Genomic DNA, 17,393 nt, shown 5'->3' on the forward strand with positions numbered 1-17,393 from the left:
GTGGAAACACGCCACGGCGGTGATGATTCCCAAACCCGGAAATAAGCTCCAACTAGAAAACCTCGGGCCGATATCGCTAACGTCGTGCCTGGGAAAACTTTTTGAGCGAATAGTTGTCCGTCAACTACAGCGACACCTAGAAGAGAAAGGGCACTACAAGGACAGCATGTTCGGTTTCCGGGCAAAGCTGTACACGCAGGACGTCCTCGTTCAGATCAAAAAAGAAGTCCTAACGCAAGTCCCGTACAATGGCGAAAACGTTATCATGGCCCTAGACGTCAAAGGCACTTTTGATAATGTAGGCCACGCCGCCATCATGGAGGGATTCAACAACGCCAACTGCAGAAAGGAGATCCACGATTACACCAGGGCCTGGCTCCTAAGCAACGGGACAGCCACGGGGGGAATCGGGGAGCTCAGAGGAGAAAAAAATCAACACTCCAAACGGGCACGCCGCAAGGCTCGGTCATATCACCGGTACTCTTCAACGTAGCCATGATAGAACTAGCAAGAAGACTCGAAAAGATAGAGGACATTGGCTTCGCAATCTATGTGGACAACATCACGACAAAACGCTAGGACAAAAGGAGAGAAGTTTACAAGAAGCGGTGACGTGTGTGGAAGAGTATGTGAAAGAAAGACGACTGGCGTGCTCCACTAAAAAGTCGGCCGATCCTCAGAATCCAGAGAGGGAAGAAAAACCCGGAGAAAGTAGAAATCCTACTCGAAGGAAGCCACATTCCGGAGAGGGAACAAGTCAGAATCCTCGGAATGTGGATGCAAACAAACAGGAGATGCGGATTCGCAATCAACCGGCTTAAGCTGGCTGCGACGCAAGTGGCAAGAATGATAACCGGAGTATCGCAGAAAAGACGTGGCATAAAAGAAAGTGACACTCTGAAACTCTTAAGAAGTTAGATCATAAGTAGGGTGACCTACACCCTCCCATACTTCCAAACAACCCAAGGGCAAAGAGACCAAATCAACGCAATCTTTCGGAAGGCGTGTAAAACGGCCCTTCATCTGCCGATGCGTACAACAAACGAGAAGTTACTAGCACCCGGCATTCACAATACATTCGAAGAGCTGGAAGAGGCACAGCTATAGAGACGCAAAAGGAAAGGCTGGCGCATGCAAACAAGAAGCGGCAGAAGAATCCTAGAAAACTTGGGATACTACTTAGAAGACATCCCCGACAACGTCAGAGCCACTATCAAAGTCTGCTCGCTCTCCCAAAACATGGACCCAAGCTTCCACCCAGCTAGAAGAAAGGCGAGTGCTAAATACACAGAAGAGAAACTGGTGATCAAAGAATTAAAATACAGTATATGTGGACGCGTCCAGATACAGAGGAAGAGACGTGAGAATGGCAGTGGTAGCACTCAAATAGGAGGGCGCAGAATTTGCTAGCGCATCCATTAAAAACGGTACGGTTGATGAGGGCGAGGAACTCGCAGTCGCTCTAGCGATCGCCGAAGGCAACCGGTTTGGAAAATCTTTCTACCATCCTAATTAACGGACTCGAAAGTGGCGTGCAGGAACTATATGAAAGGAAGGATAGGTAAATGTGTAAGACAGGTCCTAGCACAAGTGGCTCCAAAAAAGGACCAGGCGAGGCATGTTATTTTCTGGGTACCCGGGCACGCGGAAGTATGGGGCAACCTCAGGGCCGATGAGACCGCTCGAATTTACACGAACCGAGCCTCTCATCCACTCAGGCCGGAGGGGGCCTCAGAAAACGTAATGCCCTCCTTCTCAGAAATCACCAATTACTACAGGGATGTAAGGAAAAGATGTCCGGAACCGCACTCTAGCCTGACTGAGGAAGAGGCGGTCATATATGGAGGAGGCTCCAAACAGAAACCCTGGCTAATCTTTTCATATTAAATAATATGCATCCAACGCAGTACAGGGACACGTGCCCAAAATGCGGAGGCAGATTCACGGTGTATCATACAACGTGGGAGTGCAAGGACAATTATAGTTTCCATAATCAGAAAGAACTGTGTCGGGAGCAGTGGGAGGAAGCGCTTTCCAGCCACAATCCAGCCTTCCAACGAAGGCTGGTACAACATGCCGTGAAAGCTGCCAGACCCGATGGGGCCTGGAATAGGGGCTCCACTCGATGAAGAGGGCGAAGACATCGCAAGATGAAGACAACCTCTGCACTCTGAAGTGTATAGAAACTAGAGCAGTAAAGTTTATCCTATCCTATCCTCCAAATCGCCCGCGTCTACAAGGAAAGAAAAAAAAACATGATCTAAGTAAATGCAACAAGTGTCTAATCGCAAAAACTTTTTATTTTGTTTGGAATTTTGTATTAGTTACTATATATTCAAGTTGTACTTTTGTTGTTCTAAGGTTGTACATTAAAGTTTTCTGGTAGCAGCTGTACTAACCTAGCGGCCATCTTTTAAACTAAGCTGCAGACCCTATTCTATGCGTTAGTACTCGTGATCTGGCAGTGCTGCAGATATATGTAGGCCGCTCTACTTCCTCTCGAGTGCGGGCGAAAATACGCGAAGTGTGTGCATTCTCGGAGTTTTTTAAAGACCGTCACAATGCCCGCCGAAGTCGAAAAAGCGCCGGGGGACCAACCCACCGAAGTCAAGCCGGCCGAGGAGCCTCCGAAGACTGTGCTTACCCTCGAGAGTATCCTTGAAACGCCGGCGTATTTCTCTGACGTGACAAGTGTGCCCGTCGGGGAAACCTCGACGTGGCGGTGATACCCCAATCCGGCTTGAAACTCAAGCTTAACGCGCCGCTAGATACGTTCGATCTGATCAGCTGATCGGATTTACTGTATGCGCACGCTCTTGACTAACTGAGTACATAGCCAGCAGGAGGTCGCGGATAGCCGGCGTTCCGAAGACGCTGCATCGTAGGCCATATGTTGGTACTTAAATGGATCACCCGGCTTGCTGTGTTGAGAACCGAAACCTCAATAGCACGAGGTCATCCAGTGGTCATCACTGTAGGCCGTCATAGTTGCACACTTGCAAGCTCAGGTGTTGTTTAGCTTACCGTGATGACGGAGGTGTCGTCCCCATATTAGAAGCGGTTGTGTCTCTTCATCTTGAGGACATGGTTGCGATGAATAAATAAACTCGTAACAACGTTTTCGAAATGATCTGAGGCATAACCGAGCAATAGAATGTTTGCGTTAGTACTTAATGCGAAACTAATCTTCAGACATTTCTAACTCTGTCATTGTTGATTCCTCCCTCCCAGCCCAGCCATTCTTGCGTCAATTCTCCCGTCGTTGTTGTAAATTGAGTAATTTGTCCAAGAGCAGTGCGCAAGAAGGTGAAAGATTTGTTGCTCTTACTGAAGAGCCCTGTGCATACGTCTGTGGTTGTTTGCCTTTCAGTCTCCAGTGCACTGGGTGCTGACAATTACTGTTGCAAACCCATTACAAGGGGTTTTCCTTAATTACTGGTTGCAGTCCTGCAGATGATAAAGGATGCTCAGCAGAAGCATGGTCTCAGGCATGGAGACTACCAGCGCTACAGGTACAAAACCAGTTTAGTGGTGGTTGACTCTGTTCTGTACAAATGTATGTCAAGGATTCCCGCTACCAATTTCATATCCATGATGTGTACAGCTGAAGTAGCCTTTGGCCTTTTTAGGATTTGGCCAGCAAGTTTAGGCTATTTTGCTAAAAGAAAACGATTGAGGAGTACTTGACAAAGATATAGCACTTCATTCTGTACTGTTTCTTAAAATTGCTCACACATGCATTGCATTCTGAAAATCCTGGCAGAGAAGGTTAAATTTTGTCGCTTTACAAAATCAGAGAGCCGCCATATACAGTTCTTCATGCATAGTTGGTGCACATACAGAGGAAATGAACTTATGGTGAATTCCAATCGCAGGCCCGGAGCGGTCTGCACGCTCTGTGACAGAGCGCATGAATCCGGCGCAGAGCGCGCGGCCTGAAATTGCGATTGGAGTACACTTTCTCTGGCCAGAGCATGCAGGCCAGAGCATGTAGGGCGCCGCTATCGCCGCTGAAATAGAACGTTACGCAAACTTCCGGTCGGATCCGCTGATTTCGGCGGAGCAGTCCCGACTGCTCCACGGAGCGATCCCGGCTCGGCAACCGCTCCCTGTCTACAAATGGAAGACGTGATCCGTGGCTCAGATCTGCATTTGGAATGCAGTTGCTCCGAAAAGAGCAGGGAACGTTGCTCAAGAAGTGCTCAAACTCTGCGATTGGAAGTCACCATTAGGCATGACATATGTATATTGTGCATAGCAGGTATCAGCAACCTGTGAAAGTGACAGACTAAGTGCAAAGTAAAGGATGGTATAGTCAGTAGCGGCAGAGCGGTGTCGGATAGGACTGTCAGAAATTGACAAGGATAGGGTGGCTTGTTTTGCAAATTGCTCACATACCTCTTGCATTCAATGCTGGCAATGAAGATTAGATTAGCAGCGTCTAATTGGTGATTATTTGCAGAGGCCTTCTTTGATCTGCAGTGAATGTGCATACCAGTAGCGGCAGCAGCAGATGATGATGATGATGTTTATGTGATGTCTATAAACTCCTTGTGCAGGGGCTACTGCAGTCGGCGACTACGCCGCCTGCGCAAGTCCCTGCACTTCCTTCAGGGTAACAAGCACCGGTACCAGGGGCGCGAGGTGACTGAGGAACTGCTGACGAGCGGAGACCCTCGCTACATTCTCATGATCGTGGTGCAGTGTGAGAGGGCCTGGGCCCACGCCATGCAGCTTCGTCAGGAGGCCAACACTGAGCCACGCAAGCGCTTCCACCTGTTTGGCCGCCTGCGCAAGGCCGTCAAACATGCCCAGGTGACATCAAGCATGCCTACGTGGATGAAACTAAAGATGTCATGCTGAACGGGAGGATTAAACTGACCAGTGTGCCATATCATTCATCTCCCAGTTTTTTATTTCGCTGTTTCGTTTACATTGTCATTTTTTGAAGCAATAGCACAATAACAGGCTCCCTGCAATGTCCTGTTGCTAATCCTTTGTTTTTCTAGGTGCATACCTCTTTGTTGACTTGGAAAAATGTTTCATGCTTTAACACCAATACTCGAGAATTTCATGAATCTGCGACGTCCCACATTCAGAGCCATCTTGAAAGGGCTCTTGAAGATTCATTGAATAACGTGTTAAACTTTTACGCTTGGTGAAAGGTGCGGTAAAAAAAGATTCATGGCAGATGTTCTGTGCCTCACATGCAAAGCGAGAGAGCAGAGTTTTGTAGACAGAAGCCTGAAAGAATGTTGATACTTATCTGTCGTGTATCTTGAGATTGCCTTTCAAGCACTGCAGGTTTGTGGCTGATGGAAGAAATGGTGCAGTGTGTTTTTTCATAAAGTATGCTCTTATGACTACAGGCTCTGGAGCTGCTGTGCACGTCATCACCGCGATGTGATGCCCGCTGCAAGCTAGAAGCCCAAGCCTACTGTGCCTACCTGGAGGGAACACTCTCCACCGAGCTGCAGCAGTGGAAGGTGAGCGCCTTCACAAAGTCCAGCTACTATTCTAGCGCAACAATTTTAAAAGGACTGCAGACACCAAACTTTGATCGCATGTTTTCTTCTTTATAGTGATGCATAAGGCGTTAGTTTGCATAGACCACCGCATTGGATTTGCCTACGATCACGAAGTAATTTATGATTAAATTTCATCTCTCACCTGTTTCGGTTTCGGTTTAAACAACTGAGCAATGACTATGTCACTAAAGGTCAGTATAGATCATGTGAGGCATGAAAAAAAAAAAAAGCGATGTAATTGCGGCTTCTTCACTTGTTCTGGTTCCAGCTCTTGAGGCAGGCTGGCTTTAATGTTGAGCGTTACAGTGATGAAGCAGTGATGATATCTCAGTTCTTCTCGTGCCTTGCATGAACCATACTGTCTTTTGACATCATAGCCATCACCCGACTGCTGAACCTGGAAAAGGTTAGAAAAGAAGTTCGACCGTAAACTCTCTATATGAATACCACGTAGTGATGTATGTATACTAATGTCTTGCCTATCATTAAAAAAAAGAAAACACGCAACCAAAAACTTGGTTCTTAATACTCCTTTAAGGGCGTGTTTCCTGTTTCTGCAGCTTCGGCGGCACTGCTGTAAAAAAAGTTGTGGAGTGTGAAGGAGGGAGAGAAGGCAGGCTGAGCGACCAAGCGTTAAGTCTGGACCCGCGGCGCCCTCTGGGCGTAGTAGCGCGAACTAGCATATGTGTACCGACCACTGCTGCTTGGATTTACAGCATGCTCTGTGCGCAGCGGAGGGGATCTTGCTAATTACTGTCACAGAATGTCACGTTACACAAGATTAGTAACCACCGGACGATTTTTTTTGTTCCCTCAGATTTTCAGGAATAAAACAGTGATTACGACAAACCGCACTTTCTTGGAGCATTCAGTAGGCCTGACATGCAGCATTTTGCTCTTTCTTTTGCCCCCCTTGAAACCCTGAAGGAGGCCATGGAGAGCTTCAGCAAGGCACAGACCATCTACGAGAAGCTGGCGCAGGCCCTGGGTGAAGGACAGCGTGCCTTGTACCAGCAGCGTGTGGATGAGCTCAGCCCTAGCCTGCGCTACTGCGCCTACAACATTGGCGACGAGACAGCCATCTCGGACCTCAAGCGTATGCGCCTCCAGGGCAACGTCACCATGGCTGGCACAGAGTTGGATGTGAGAATGACCTTTTTTCTTTCCACTCTAATTTGCATGAGCTCTCCTCGTTCATTTTTTTAATCTCTTAGGAGTGTTCTTGAGAGTTGTTACCATAGCAAGCAGGCACTGTGCAGTAGCTGCTAACATGTAAAGATTATCAGACGTCCGCATTTTGGGGTTGAGTATGATGATTTTTTTATGCGAGCCAGTCAGGTGCTTATGAGAAGCACGAGGAAACTTGTGGACATTTTCCATAACAGGGCCTTTTAAATGAGCGTTTGTGACCCATTTAAAGTCCTTGAAGACATTTCTGGAGTCCTTGAAACTCTTGCTCTGTTGAGGATATTATTAACAGAACGGCTGATACTTTTAAACCTCAGGGCAGTTGTTGTATTTGGACCCTTCACGGTCATTCTTCTTCTAGCTTGTTCGGCATGAAAAATGGCTTTTTCGACTGGCCAACTCGTCATTAAGTGAAGAAACTCGTGTTTTGGGCCGAAGGGGCTGAATTGGTGATGTAAAGTGTGACGTTGCAAATTTCTTACTAAAGATTTTTCTTCTCCTTTTATTCTCTCTTCATTTGTACGCTATGAATGGAGTAGTAAAGTGCCTGTTGGACTTGTAGCAAAACTCTAGTTGTCTCTGGTCAGATTTCTGCATTCTATTATTTGTATGCCCTTCTAGAATGAACCGTTCTAAGCAACAAGATATCTTTTTTTTTTAAACATGTTTTTGGCGTTGCTTCTTGCGAGAAACTGGTGGCTGAAGGAGGCGCCTTTCTGTTTCCCCTGTGGTGCTTTTGCAGCACCTCATCGAGCAAGCACGGGAGAAGCAGGCAAGCAGCCTGTCCGAGGTGACATGGCTGGGGCGCACGGTTCCCGTGCGCCATGAGAAGGTGCGCCTCTTCCTGCTGGGCGCTCAGGAGGCACCGCGGGAGCTGGCGCAGGCCCCCGACATTGAGGCCAAGATCGCCGTCCACGAGCGGCTGCTCTTTGACTGCAAGGACGCTCTGCAGGTGTGTGCAGAAAGGGTTGCCGTCTTGAGACTTGGGGAAACTGCCGTGGTAGGAGTGTATGTCCACTTGAATTGATGCTAGGCAGAGTGTGGCCAAAATTCAACGAATGCTGTAGAATCTCAATGGCACGAATCTCATGGGGTAACGAAAAATGTATCATCCAAAACATACAAAATCTGAATGCAGAAGCACAGGAAATGCATTCACGCGGCTCGGTTTATGGCTGGCGGGATTTATACAGCTAGGCGCCGCTGCTCAATATAACCTCCAGGCCCAAGAAGCCCTGGTGGCTCGAGCCTGGGCCGCCGTGGAAGCCACGGGGGTCCCAGACTAGGGACCCCCCCCCCTTGAATCTTTAAGGGTGAAGCCCTTAAGGTCTGGCCCAAAACCCTTTCTGTACATAGTCAATAAAAGTTTACCATCACCACCACCACCCGTGTGTAGCGCACAATTTCCAATCGCAGTGCGTACCATGAGCAGTGGTGTTGCATGCTGTAACTGAAAATTCCTTCAATTAGGCCCAGAAACATCTAGGCCCTTTTTTCATGCAGCATCTTGAAAACTTTATCATCTGGAGAAAGTTATAACTACTATTTCCTTTTTCAGAATTCCCTGAAACCTTGTAAGGATTCCTTTTTTGCCCTATTTTGCTCCTCAGATTCGCTGAAAAAGGGAAAGTTCCCTGAATGAGACATCACTTGACTGTGTGACTGGTGACCGCAGCATCAGCGATGTGCGGGCAGAGCCTAGTGCTCGAGGTTCCGGTCACAGCTCGCACGTTCATATCATCTGTAGTGCCGCTGGAGCGTGTTCAGAGCATCCGGAATTTTGTGTATTGTGCTTAGAGTAATGCACTCCAGCTGGGTGGGGAGTTTCATAAATTCGTATCGTCTCAAAATTCGCAGAAACCACGATTATTTTCTCAAGATTCAAATGTACTATTAATTTGTGGTTTCCCAGCATCGCACGACTTATTGGGGACAAGTTGGAGTTTCATTTTTCTCTGAGTATGAGCTATATTCAAGCTTTTGCTTTCCTCACTCCCAAACTGTTGGACAAGGAATCGGCAACCTTCTATCGATGAGAGTGCATTATGTAGCATTGGTCGGCAGAATGATAATTCGGCATTTTACTTGCAGAAGAATTTGTGTGTTTTGACATTTTTGACATCGTCTGCTGTTATAGTCTAAGTACGAAAGAGTTGACTAGTAAAAAATAGTTCAACCAGAATAAGGGAAGAAATTCAGTTCTTACTCAGCACTGAATTGTCACTCCAAAAATGCATTGCTCACTTTTACTAATAATTTGATAAGGCCCTGCCTATTGAACTTGAACATAAGCTGTTGGCTCTTAAGGCAGTGACTCTTATCGTGTGTGCGTGGGGCAGCCGTAAGCAAATGGGTATAAAAGGAATGTTGTCAAACCATTGTCAGTGCTATCAAATGCAGCGGGCATCGCTGTGACTGCAGTGCTGCGCTGAGTGCCGCTGTTGCTGCTGCTGCTGTGCTCACAATAGTCTTTAAACGTTGTTCATTATCTCAACAGCTGCTCCGCGAAGAGCTGCGTGCGGAAGGGGGAGGTGCTGCCCCTGGCAAGGGACCAGTGTCCTCACTGCAGCTGCTGCACTCGTACCTGGTGTACCTGCGCCAGCGCACCACGGTTGAGCGCAACCTGCTGCTCATCCGCCAGCTGGAACAGAACGAGTCGGGACCACGCAAGCCCCAGGACCTTGTGCGGCCCTACGAGATCATCGTCCAGGTAGGCAAAGAGAGCCCCTTCAATCAATCAGCACAGGGCTCTTTTAGTCGCAATATTACTTGTTACTATGAAAAATTCTTCAAAAACTTTGCAGTCCTGTGATGTTAACAGTCTTGAACTGTATTCCAAGCCAGTTTGTCATGTGGAAAAAGAAAAAAAAATGATACCTTCCTTCATTGCGCTGGTTGAGGGATAAAGTACTCTTATAAGACTACTATAACTGTGCGCTGTGCGCAATGGTGCCTTCTGCACTCCAGTGCCTCGGCGAGATGCTGCAGCTGCCTGGCGTGGAAGAGGGCTCGGACTTTGCGGAGCAGGTCCAGGCGGAGCTGCTCCTGTACAAGGCACACCGGGTGCATCGCATTGGGCAAACGCTGGCCGCGGCTGGCCGCTACCCCGAGGCCATGGCGCTGTATCGGCGCGGACGAGATTACGTTCAGCAGGCTCTCGCTGCCTCCTCTCACCTCACTGATGTGAGTACAGTGTTGTGTCTATCATCATCATCATCATCATCATCATCATCATCATCAGCCTTACTACACCCACTGCAGGGCAAAGGCCTCTCCCATGTCTCTCCAATTAACCCTATCCTTTGCCAGCTGCATCCACCCCTATCGAATAGTATTCAATGTCGTGTGTTTTATGTATTGATGCACTATGTTGATAGCTTAGTGTGCGTACATTTTTCTGTACCTCTGGGTAACTTTCTTTTTTTAAGTTTCGAGTGAGGGGACGTTTAGTGTTTGAAATTCTCTTATCTGGACACCCTGCAGTGGCCTTAGAAGAATAAGCATGCTGTTTGATGACACATTTTTCTTCATGAGACCAGAAACTTGCAACATGGAGCCCTGCAAAGTTGTATGATGCTTTCCTCCAGTTGCGGTGAAAGTTACCCACACCACTCTTGCACATTGGCAAGAGAGGAAATTATGGTTCTGTTGAATACCAGAGGGGAGCAGTTGGTGTATGAATGATGCATAAAAGTGTAGCTGCAGAGCAGATGTTTGCATGGAGGAACACACTTTGGCCAGCAGCTTGATTCACCTGTAATAATGGGTCAATGCAGGAGGCCATGGCTTCGCTGAAGGAGCTGGATAGCATCCTGGAAGGCCAGGAGTACTCTGTGCATGCACAGAGCATTCTGGGTTCGGCAGCTGAGGCACCCTCAGCTGAGGACAAGGAAGTTCAGGTGAGTTATAGCACTGTATATGAATAACACATGAGTAACTCTTGACAAGCTCAGCTCAACATGAATTCATGTCATTTCGCTAGTCTATGCTTGATCCACTATGTCATGCATTGATCGGTGCCAATAGTATGTGCCTTAAGAAGAGTTGCTTCCAACAGTTCCCAGGCTAATATTAAAGCTTAGTAGCATAACAGTCTTGATGAAGTAGGTGCTGTTGTTATTGAGAAGAAATGTGCTGTTACAACTAAGTCACCGCACCGATACTATTTCGGACTGGACGGACTAACGGATTTCGGACTAACCCTCACACATGTCTACTCCGCACTGCTGGTAGGCATGCCCTGGCCGTTGGCTACGGTGGACGCATGCTCTTTGTAGGCCATCTTGATGCCAGCATGAAATTTCTTGGGTATTTGTGGTGGACCTAATTGCATCATCATTTGCCATGTTAGGAAACACAGAACCCTGTACTTTGACTTGGCTACGTAAGCTGTGCGTATCTAGGTCCTTCAAAGACTGCCTGGTCTCTTGATTTCAGTTGCTGGTGGACCGCTTGGACACCTACCTGGAGGACAAGAGCTTGACCACCTCGAAGCCTCGCATAGCGGCTTTTCCTCCGCCATTCGAACCAATTCCGTGCAAACCACTCTTCTTTGACCTCGCCCTCAACCACATTGAGTTTCCATCACTCGATGATGTTGTCGACACCAAGAAGGGCCAGAGCCTGACGGGCTTCGTCAAGGGATGGCTGGGAGGTTGGAAGAAGTAGGCCTCCCCCATGTCTGTAGAGTTCAGGCATTTCTTTGTTGTTTTTGTGCCAGTTTCTGTGTCTGAAAACACTGTGCCTGAATAAAATGTTAAACCCTGTGCTTCTTTCCATTCATTACACTGTGCAGGCCTGTTTGCAAGTCTGGAGCATGCGAATTTTAGGACTGGTGTCAGTGGTGTGTATAAAGCAGTGCTGGTATTGCGGCAGACTTGCTTGAAATTATCATTTAAATATTTCTAACCATCTCACTTTAACGAATATGCCTACGCCATTTGCATTTCAAATACTGATGTCAAAGGAAGCTGAAAAATAAAACTCTGAGGACGGTCATGAGTGTGCAGTGCAAATCTTCATGCAGTGCGATGTTTGAGTGTTAGCTATGTTGTGAGAGCGAAGAACTCGGGAACACCGTGCTGTTAGTGGCCCAACAGCCATTGCAGCTGGCACTCTTGCCGAAACAAAATCACAGGGCGGTTGCGAGTTTGTAACGCAGTGCCGGTTTGTAAGATCGCGGCCAGATGAGCAGGGTAGTCCATCTGTATGGAAAATCCAATAATGACCCCCGAACTTTAGGCATGGCACAGTACATACAGTTTGTCAGCGCCGTACAGTTCATGTCTGCTGGGAACTAAGGTGGTGTATGGGATAAAACTTGCACACCCGGTCAGTGTGTACTCGGTGGGGAGAATGCACTGACCTGACCCCCCCGCTTATGCTTGAAAACTTGACTCTCAATCACTTGGAGCTTGTTGTTTAGGCTGGTTTACCCTTGCAACAATATGGCGCCTGACGGGATGCAGGGTTGCCATTCAGGAGCCACCAACCAAATCTATGAATGAATAGGGTCTACAGTAAAAGCGCGGATAAAGTGAAACTGCCATTTACTTCAACCTCCTATAAACTGCTGCAGATATTTTTTTACTTCATACTAAGACATCTTTAATAAAAAAATGATTATATTAAAGAATGATTGGCCTTGGCGACGTACCATCTTTCCTAAGTATACCAGGCTGCATAGTTTGCTTCTGAGTCGTATAGTGGAGCACTTAGCTTCAGATCTTAATAGGATGCTGGAAGGGCTCCGCTGTGACAATTAACAGCATGACATACAACCCGGTTACTTTTGGCAATGACGGTACGTCTTGCGGAATGGTGACAGCGGCATGCACACAGTCTGGGCCCATGGTGTATATTCTTACACCGTGTCACGGCTCGTAGCTGCAGGCATGTAACAATGCAATCAAGTCCAACGGTAAGAGGCAAACGGAGACGAAAAATGATAAAAGGCACTCGGGTACTTTGCCGTCCCGACTGACTAAACTGATCAGCGGCAAACCGAACCACAGTGTGATCTGGTGTGATCACCACTCGGACAGCGCCTGACCACACACACAGTTTCAGTTTTTGGTGGCGGAACTGACCTACAAGCGAATTATTTTTTTATATATATTTTGAGGCTATGCACTTTGGCGAGTTCGTCGTACTTTACTAATTCCGCACTTCGGCTCAATTAGGTAGGTCTTTCCTCAGGAGGAGGGTGTGTAATTAAATTTCTAGGTGGGGGGGATGTTGAGGGTAGAGGTGATGCGGTCTATAGTCATTTCTAATTTTATTGCTCAAGCTCCATTAGCCTCCTACCTGACAAAATCCGAAGGTTGACGTGAAGCCTCTAGATAGTCATGTGACAGTGTAGGTGTTAACAACGAAACAACCTTGAAAGCCCGATGAAGGAAAGGCGCGCATAACTGGCTCCTCGGGTCAGTGTGGACACCTCAATCGCGTTTTGAGGTATGTGGCGGTGGTGACATGTGCGCTGCATGCGTTGGCGCTGACAGCGTTAATCATGGCAGAAACGCGGCACTGGAGCATAGGCCATCGGCGTTCATTGGCATTGGCGTTGACAACGCTGTAGGCTGCGTTCATTTCGCGGAAAGTAAATGCATAACTGGCTCCCTGGGTCAGTGGACACCTCAACCGCGCTTTGAGGTTCGTGGTGGTGGTATTCACCTGCAAAAAACTGTGTTTTGGCACAATATTTCGTGCTTAGCAATACTGAACCGCCAGCCGTTTTTTTTAGTGCGCAGCTCTAAAACTACAGACGATTACGGTAGTCGGTAAAGCGAGATTTGAGCGCAGCTCCTCACAGCCACTTGGCGCCTTCCACGTCACCTTCCAGGTGGCGCTTCGCTCTGCTACTTTACTTGGAAAACCGGTGCACCGACTACGCGGAAGCCGGGAACGGGCGCGTAAGAGCTCTGCTCTCTAAAACGAGAGGATGTATGACACCCGTAGGTAGTGCGCAGGGAGGTCACTGCAGCGAAGTTCGAAATTACAAGATTTCACTGCTTTGACGGTGCGTTTTCCAGCACAATTTTAAAAAACGAAACTACTGTTCTCCGAGATGGCTCAACCACCAGGCTGGTGAGCTGTGAAGAGAAGCCAAGTTCTTGATAGCCTTGGGGCTGTAGAGGTATGTGGCAAGAATGTGTAAGCAAAAAAAAAAAGGCGGAAAAAGCATGGTTATGAACAAGGAAAGAAAGCTCTCCCCAGGGATCTAGCAATGTTAAGTAGGAAACGACAAATTATGCATATAAAAATAATAATAGTAATAATAATAATCTTTATTTCCGTCATGGCGTACAGAAATGACGGAGGTGACCTCACCACAACCTGCCCACCGAAGTGTGAGCCACCTGGACAGCGTGGCAGGTAGGAAGACACGTGAGAAACAAAACCTCTGTTTTCTGGACCAGAATTGCACACTATTGACCTGGTCTGATATGGTCAGGTCTGGGTCCTCTGGTTTGGTTTCTGTATACGCGGCATCCGTTGCACGCAGGCTCTGACTGCGGCATGGGCGTGTCGATTTCCAGGTACAGATGTCCAGACAAGTTTGGCAGTGGTAGCAGGGTCTTGAGGCTGGTAGGCATCCTCTAGTACGGGCAGATAGCTTGATGTCACGTAAGTGTGTAAGGCTGTTTGGAAATCATAATCATTACGCGACAGCATTGAAGATTCCGCGTTCAGCGGAGAAACCACCGTAGATGGCGTTGTCGTGTTGAGAAAATTAGAGAAAATCGGAATTCGTCGAGAGTGTTGCAACGTCACAACCACGTGACCTCGAGCGGGTAATTCAAACACCCCAGAACGACCACACAGTGCAACAGTGGTGGTGGTGGCAGTGAAAAGTTTTATACACTGGCGTATTTGGGATACGCAGGTCCCTGATTCCCCGCACGACCCCATTGCACTCAAACGTTCATGTCCTCGAGGTGAACGAGGGTCATAACCAGCTAGGCTACTCCGGCTCAGTAGCCGAGCGCGCTAACCACTGAGTCAAAGAAATAAACATCGCGTTCGCTTTCTGACGAACGAATGTTTGAATTTGCAGTGTTAAAGTTACCAGAGCAAACAAATTGAAAAGCGAGAGAACTTAGCCTGACCATGCAACATCCTTTTATCGATATATGCTTACCAGTGAGCACCTTGCAAATCGCGCTAGAATAAAAGGGAAGCACTTTTTCACCGCCACGTGCAATACAGGAAAAACGACCTCTCGAATGACAAGCGCACCGTCACAACACTAAAAGAATAGCACCACCAGAGGAATAACACACTACGCCTGCCTTCCCCATGCTTCATAGTGCCTGTTTCTCGTTGCTTTCCCATTTTTATTTTTATCTACGTTAACCTTCTGCCCTACACCTGCTGCTATTGCGTTTATTGAGCCTTTGCTTCCTCGCTACTCCGCTCTCTCCCTCCTCGTCCTCCACTCCTTTTTCCGCATTTTCCGTTCCGTTCTCCTCTTTTCCTTTCCTCTTGTCTCTATATATCTTTCTACCCGCATTCGGCTGTGCTGCTGCTTTTCCACATTTTCCGTTCCATTCTCCTCTTTCACTCACCTCTTCCACCTTAACCCTCCACTCTTCAATTTGGCTCTGCTGTGCCGCTGCGTTTATTTTCTAATTTTTTTTTTCAGGTCAACACGACTCCCTCTTTCCTAGGGCACATCTCGCTTGAAGCCTCCAGGCGTTTTAAGTAGATTTTTCAAATTCAGGTTCACAACCTCGCCGCCCATTCCACCGCAAACTCTCGCGCCCCCTTACCAATCCTTCCTTCTCAGAGTGAAAGCCCTATTACTGCCAGTAATAGGGCTTTAATAGCAATAGGGCAGTAATAATAGCAGTAAGTAATAGGGCAGTAATAGGGCACCAGGTAGCACCGAAACGTTACGAAAATGTTACATTTTGTTATGGTCAAATACTATTTGTCCTTTTTCTAACGTTACTGTAATGTGACATATAAACGTTAGAATAACCTTCCCCGAACATTACTGAAACATATGTAAACAGCATAAATGTAACATTCTCGAAAATGGTGAAGCAGCCCTGCACAAGCATATAGGCCTGCCAGTTGTGCTGGCACAGTACTTACAACGCTTTGCAAGAACCAGCAATGAGGGCGACACTTCAGTTCCGCTATACAGCACAACATACAACTCGTATTCACTCACCTCCGAACGGATATTATGGAGTCAAGCGTATATACCCATTACTGAGGGATGTCGCATGAGTGATAGTGGCGAATGGCCAATAACCAAAGTTTTCTGACAGAATAAAGGGGCTGTGCACGCAATATATGGCAGCGAGGGCTTTTTTTCCGGCCCAGGAATCTTCTTACTTTGCCACTGGTTGCGAACTGCAGGCGTAAGGGCCACTCCGACCCGCAGCCGCCTCAGAAAGACCTCTTCCACCCGTGGTAGGTTGGCGGGAAGGAAGTGGGTACACGGGGGAATAAGAGCACGTGTACGCTGCCTGCGGGAGTCTGAAGATGTTGAATGTGTCAGAAGTGGATCTGGTGGCAAACAGGCAGGGGGACTTTGTGGGACGTCCGTTAAACGAGATAGCACGTCAGCTGCGATGTTATGGACATCTGTGCGAGCTTGAACCCAGTGGATGAGCATATGCACCGGGTAGGATTGACAAGATGCATGTATGTCCTGGGAAACCCGAAGGGTACCACGGACTTTCTTTACATGCTTCAGAGCTGTTTGTGAATGAGTAAATAGGTGCACCTGGTTATAAGGAGGGTCAGCAGGCAAAGCTGCTATGGCATTTAATATCGCTTGCAGCTCCAAGGGAAGAGATGAAGAAGTGTCAGTACAGTAGGTGTGGCGGCTGTAGAGTTGAGGGTGTGTCAGGCTTATAAAAGCAGTTGATCCCCCCGTTTGGGCTATGACGACATCTGTGTAAAGGATACAGCCGTCATGTTGCGTAGAAAAAGCTGGTGGTAACGGCGGAGAGAACTCTGACTTCTTATAACGAGCAGGCTGTGCAGGCGCTACCTTTGTGTTTGCGCAGTGGCTACGGCGTTCCACGACTGTATTGGGCAGGATGCACGGGTTAGATACCCGGCCTCGGAGGCTGATACCCAGGTTGGAGAATGGGTACGAAAACGCCCTTTCACTAAACGGGTACACGTAAAGGGACACATTCCGCATGACTCCAATGCGGAAATAAAGCAATCAATATACTACTACTACAAAATACAAGTAACGCTACTAGTAATGCTCTAACCACAAAATAACAATGCAAAATAAAAACGAAAAGTATACTATAACTTTAAAATAAAAAGCAATCTAAAATAAATACTAATAACACTGTAAGGGCGCAAAATTTTGGTCGGCTACGCACAACCACCCTTGTCGAAAAATGGCTCGGTCACGTGACCTACCACCTGCCCACCGCGGCAGGTGACAGCTAAGTTAATGATTGGTCGAGAGGTTTCCCTGGAAGAGCAACCTGAGTCTGACAGGTTCCATCGATGGCAGCACCTGCCATCGCATGCATGGTTGCGGCGCATCGCTTAACCGAAGCGCCATTGCACCAGCAGTGGTGCGAGTATTCCCAGAGATCTATGACTGTAAAGTAGTGAATGACCAATTCCGTGTATATGAGCAATAACCTATTAACGCGCCATACCCTTAAGGCGGAGCCGTTAATAATCAAG

At 47.7% G+C, this 17,393-nt stretch overlaps 1 protein-coding gene across 1 annotated transcript; it reads left to right on the forward strand.

Annotated features, from left to right (window-relative positions):
* Positions 1–1,072: 1,072 nt before the first annotated feature.
* Srp68 (signal recognition particle 68) lies at positions 1,073–11,484 on the forward strand. The gene is made up of 10 exons (XM_077634166.1): positions 1,073–2,652; positions 3,446–3,512; positions 4,560–4,815; positions 5,370–5,486; positions 6,456–6,671; positions 7,459–7,668; positions 9,214–9,426; positions 9,684–9,899; positions 10,493–10,615; positions 11,154–11,484. The coding sequence occupies exons 1-10, from the start codon at positions 2,562–2,564 to the stop codon at positions 11,382–11,384; spliced, it is 1,740 nt and encodes a 579-aa protein (XP_077490292.1). The 5' UTR covers positions 1,073–2,561; the 3' UTR covers positions 11,385–11,484.
* Positions 11,485–17,393: the final 5,909 nt, after the last annotated feature.

The sequence above is a fragment of the Amblyomma americanum genome, chromosome 8, assembly GCF_052857255.1.
Source record: "Amblyomma americanum isolate KBUSLIRL-KWMA chromosome 8, ASM5285725v1, whole genome shotgun sequence".
NCBI lineage: Eukaryota > Metazoa > Arthropoda > Arachnida > Ixodida > Ixodidae > Amblyomma > Amblyomma americanum.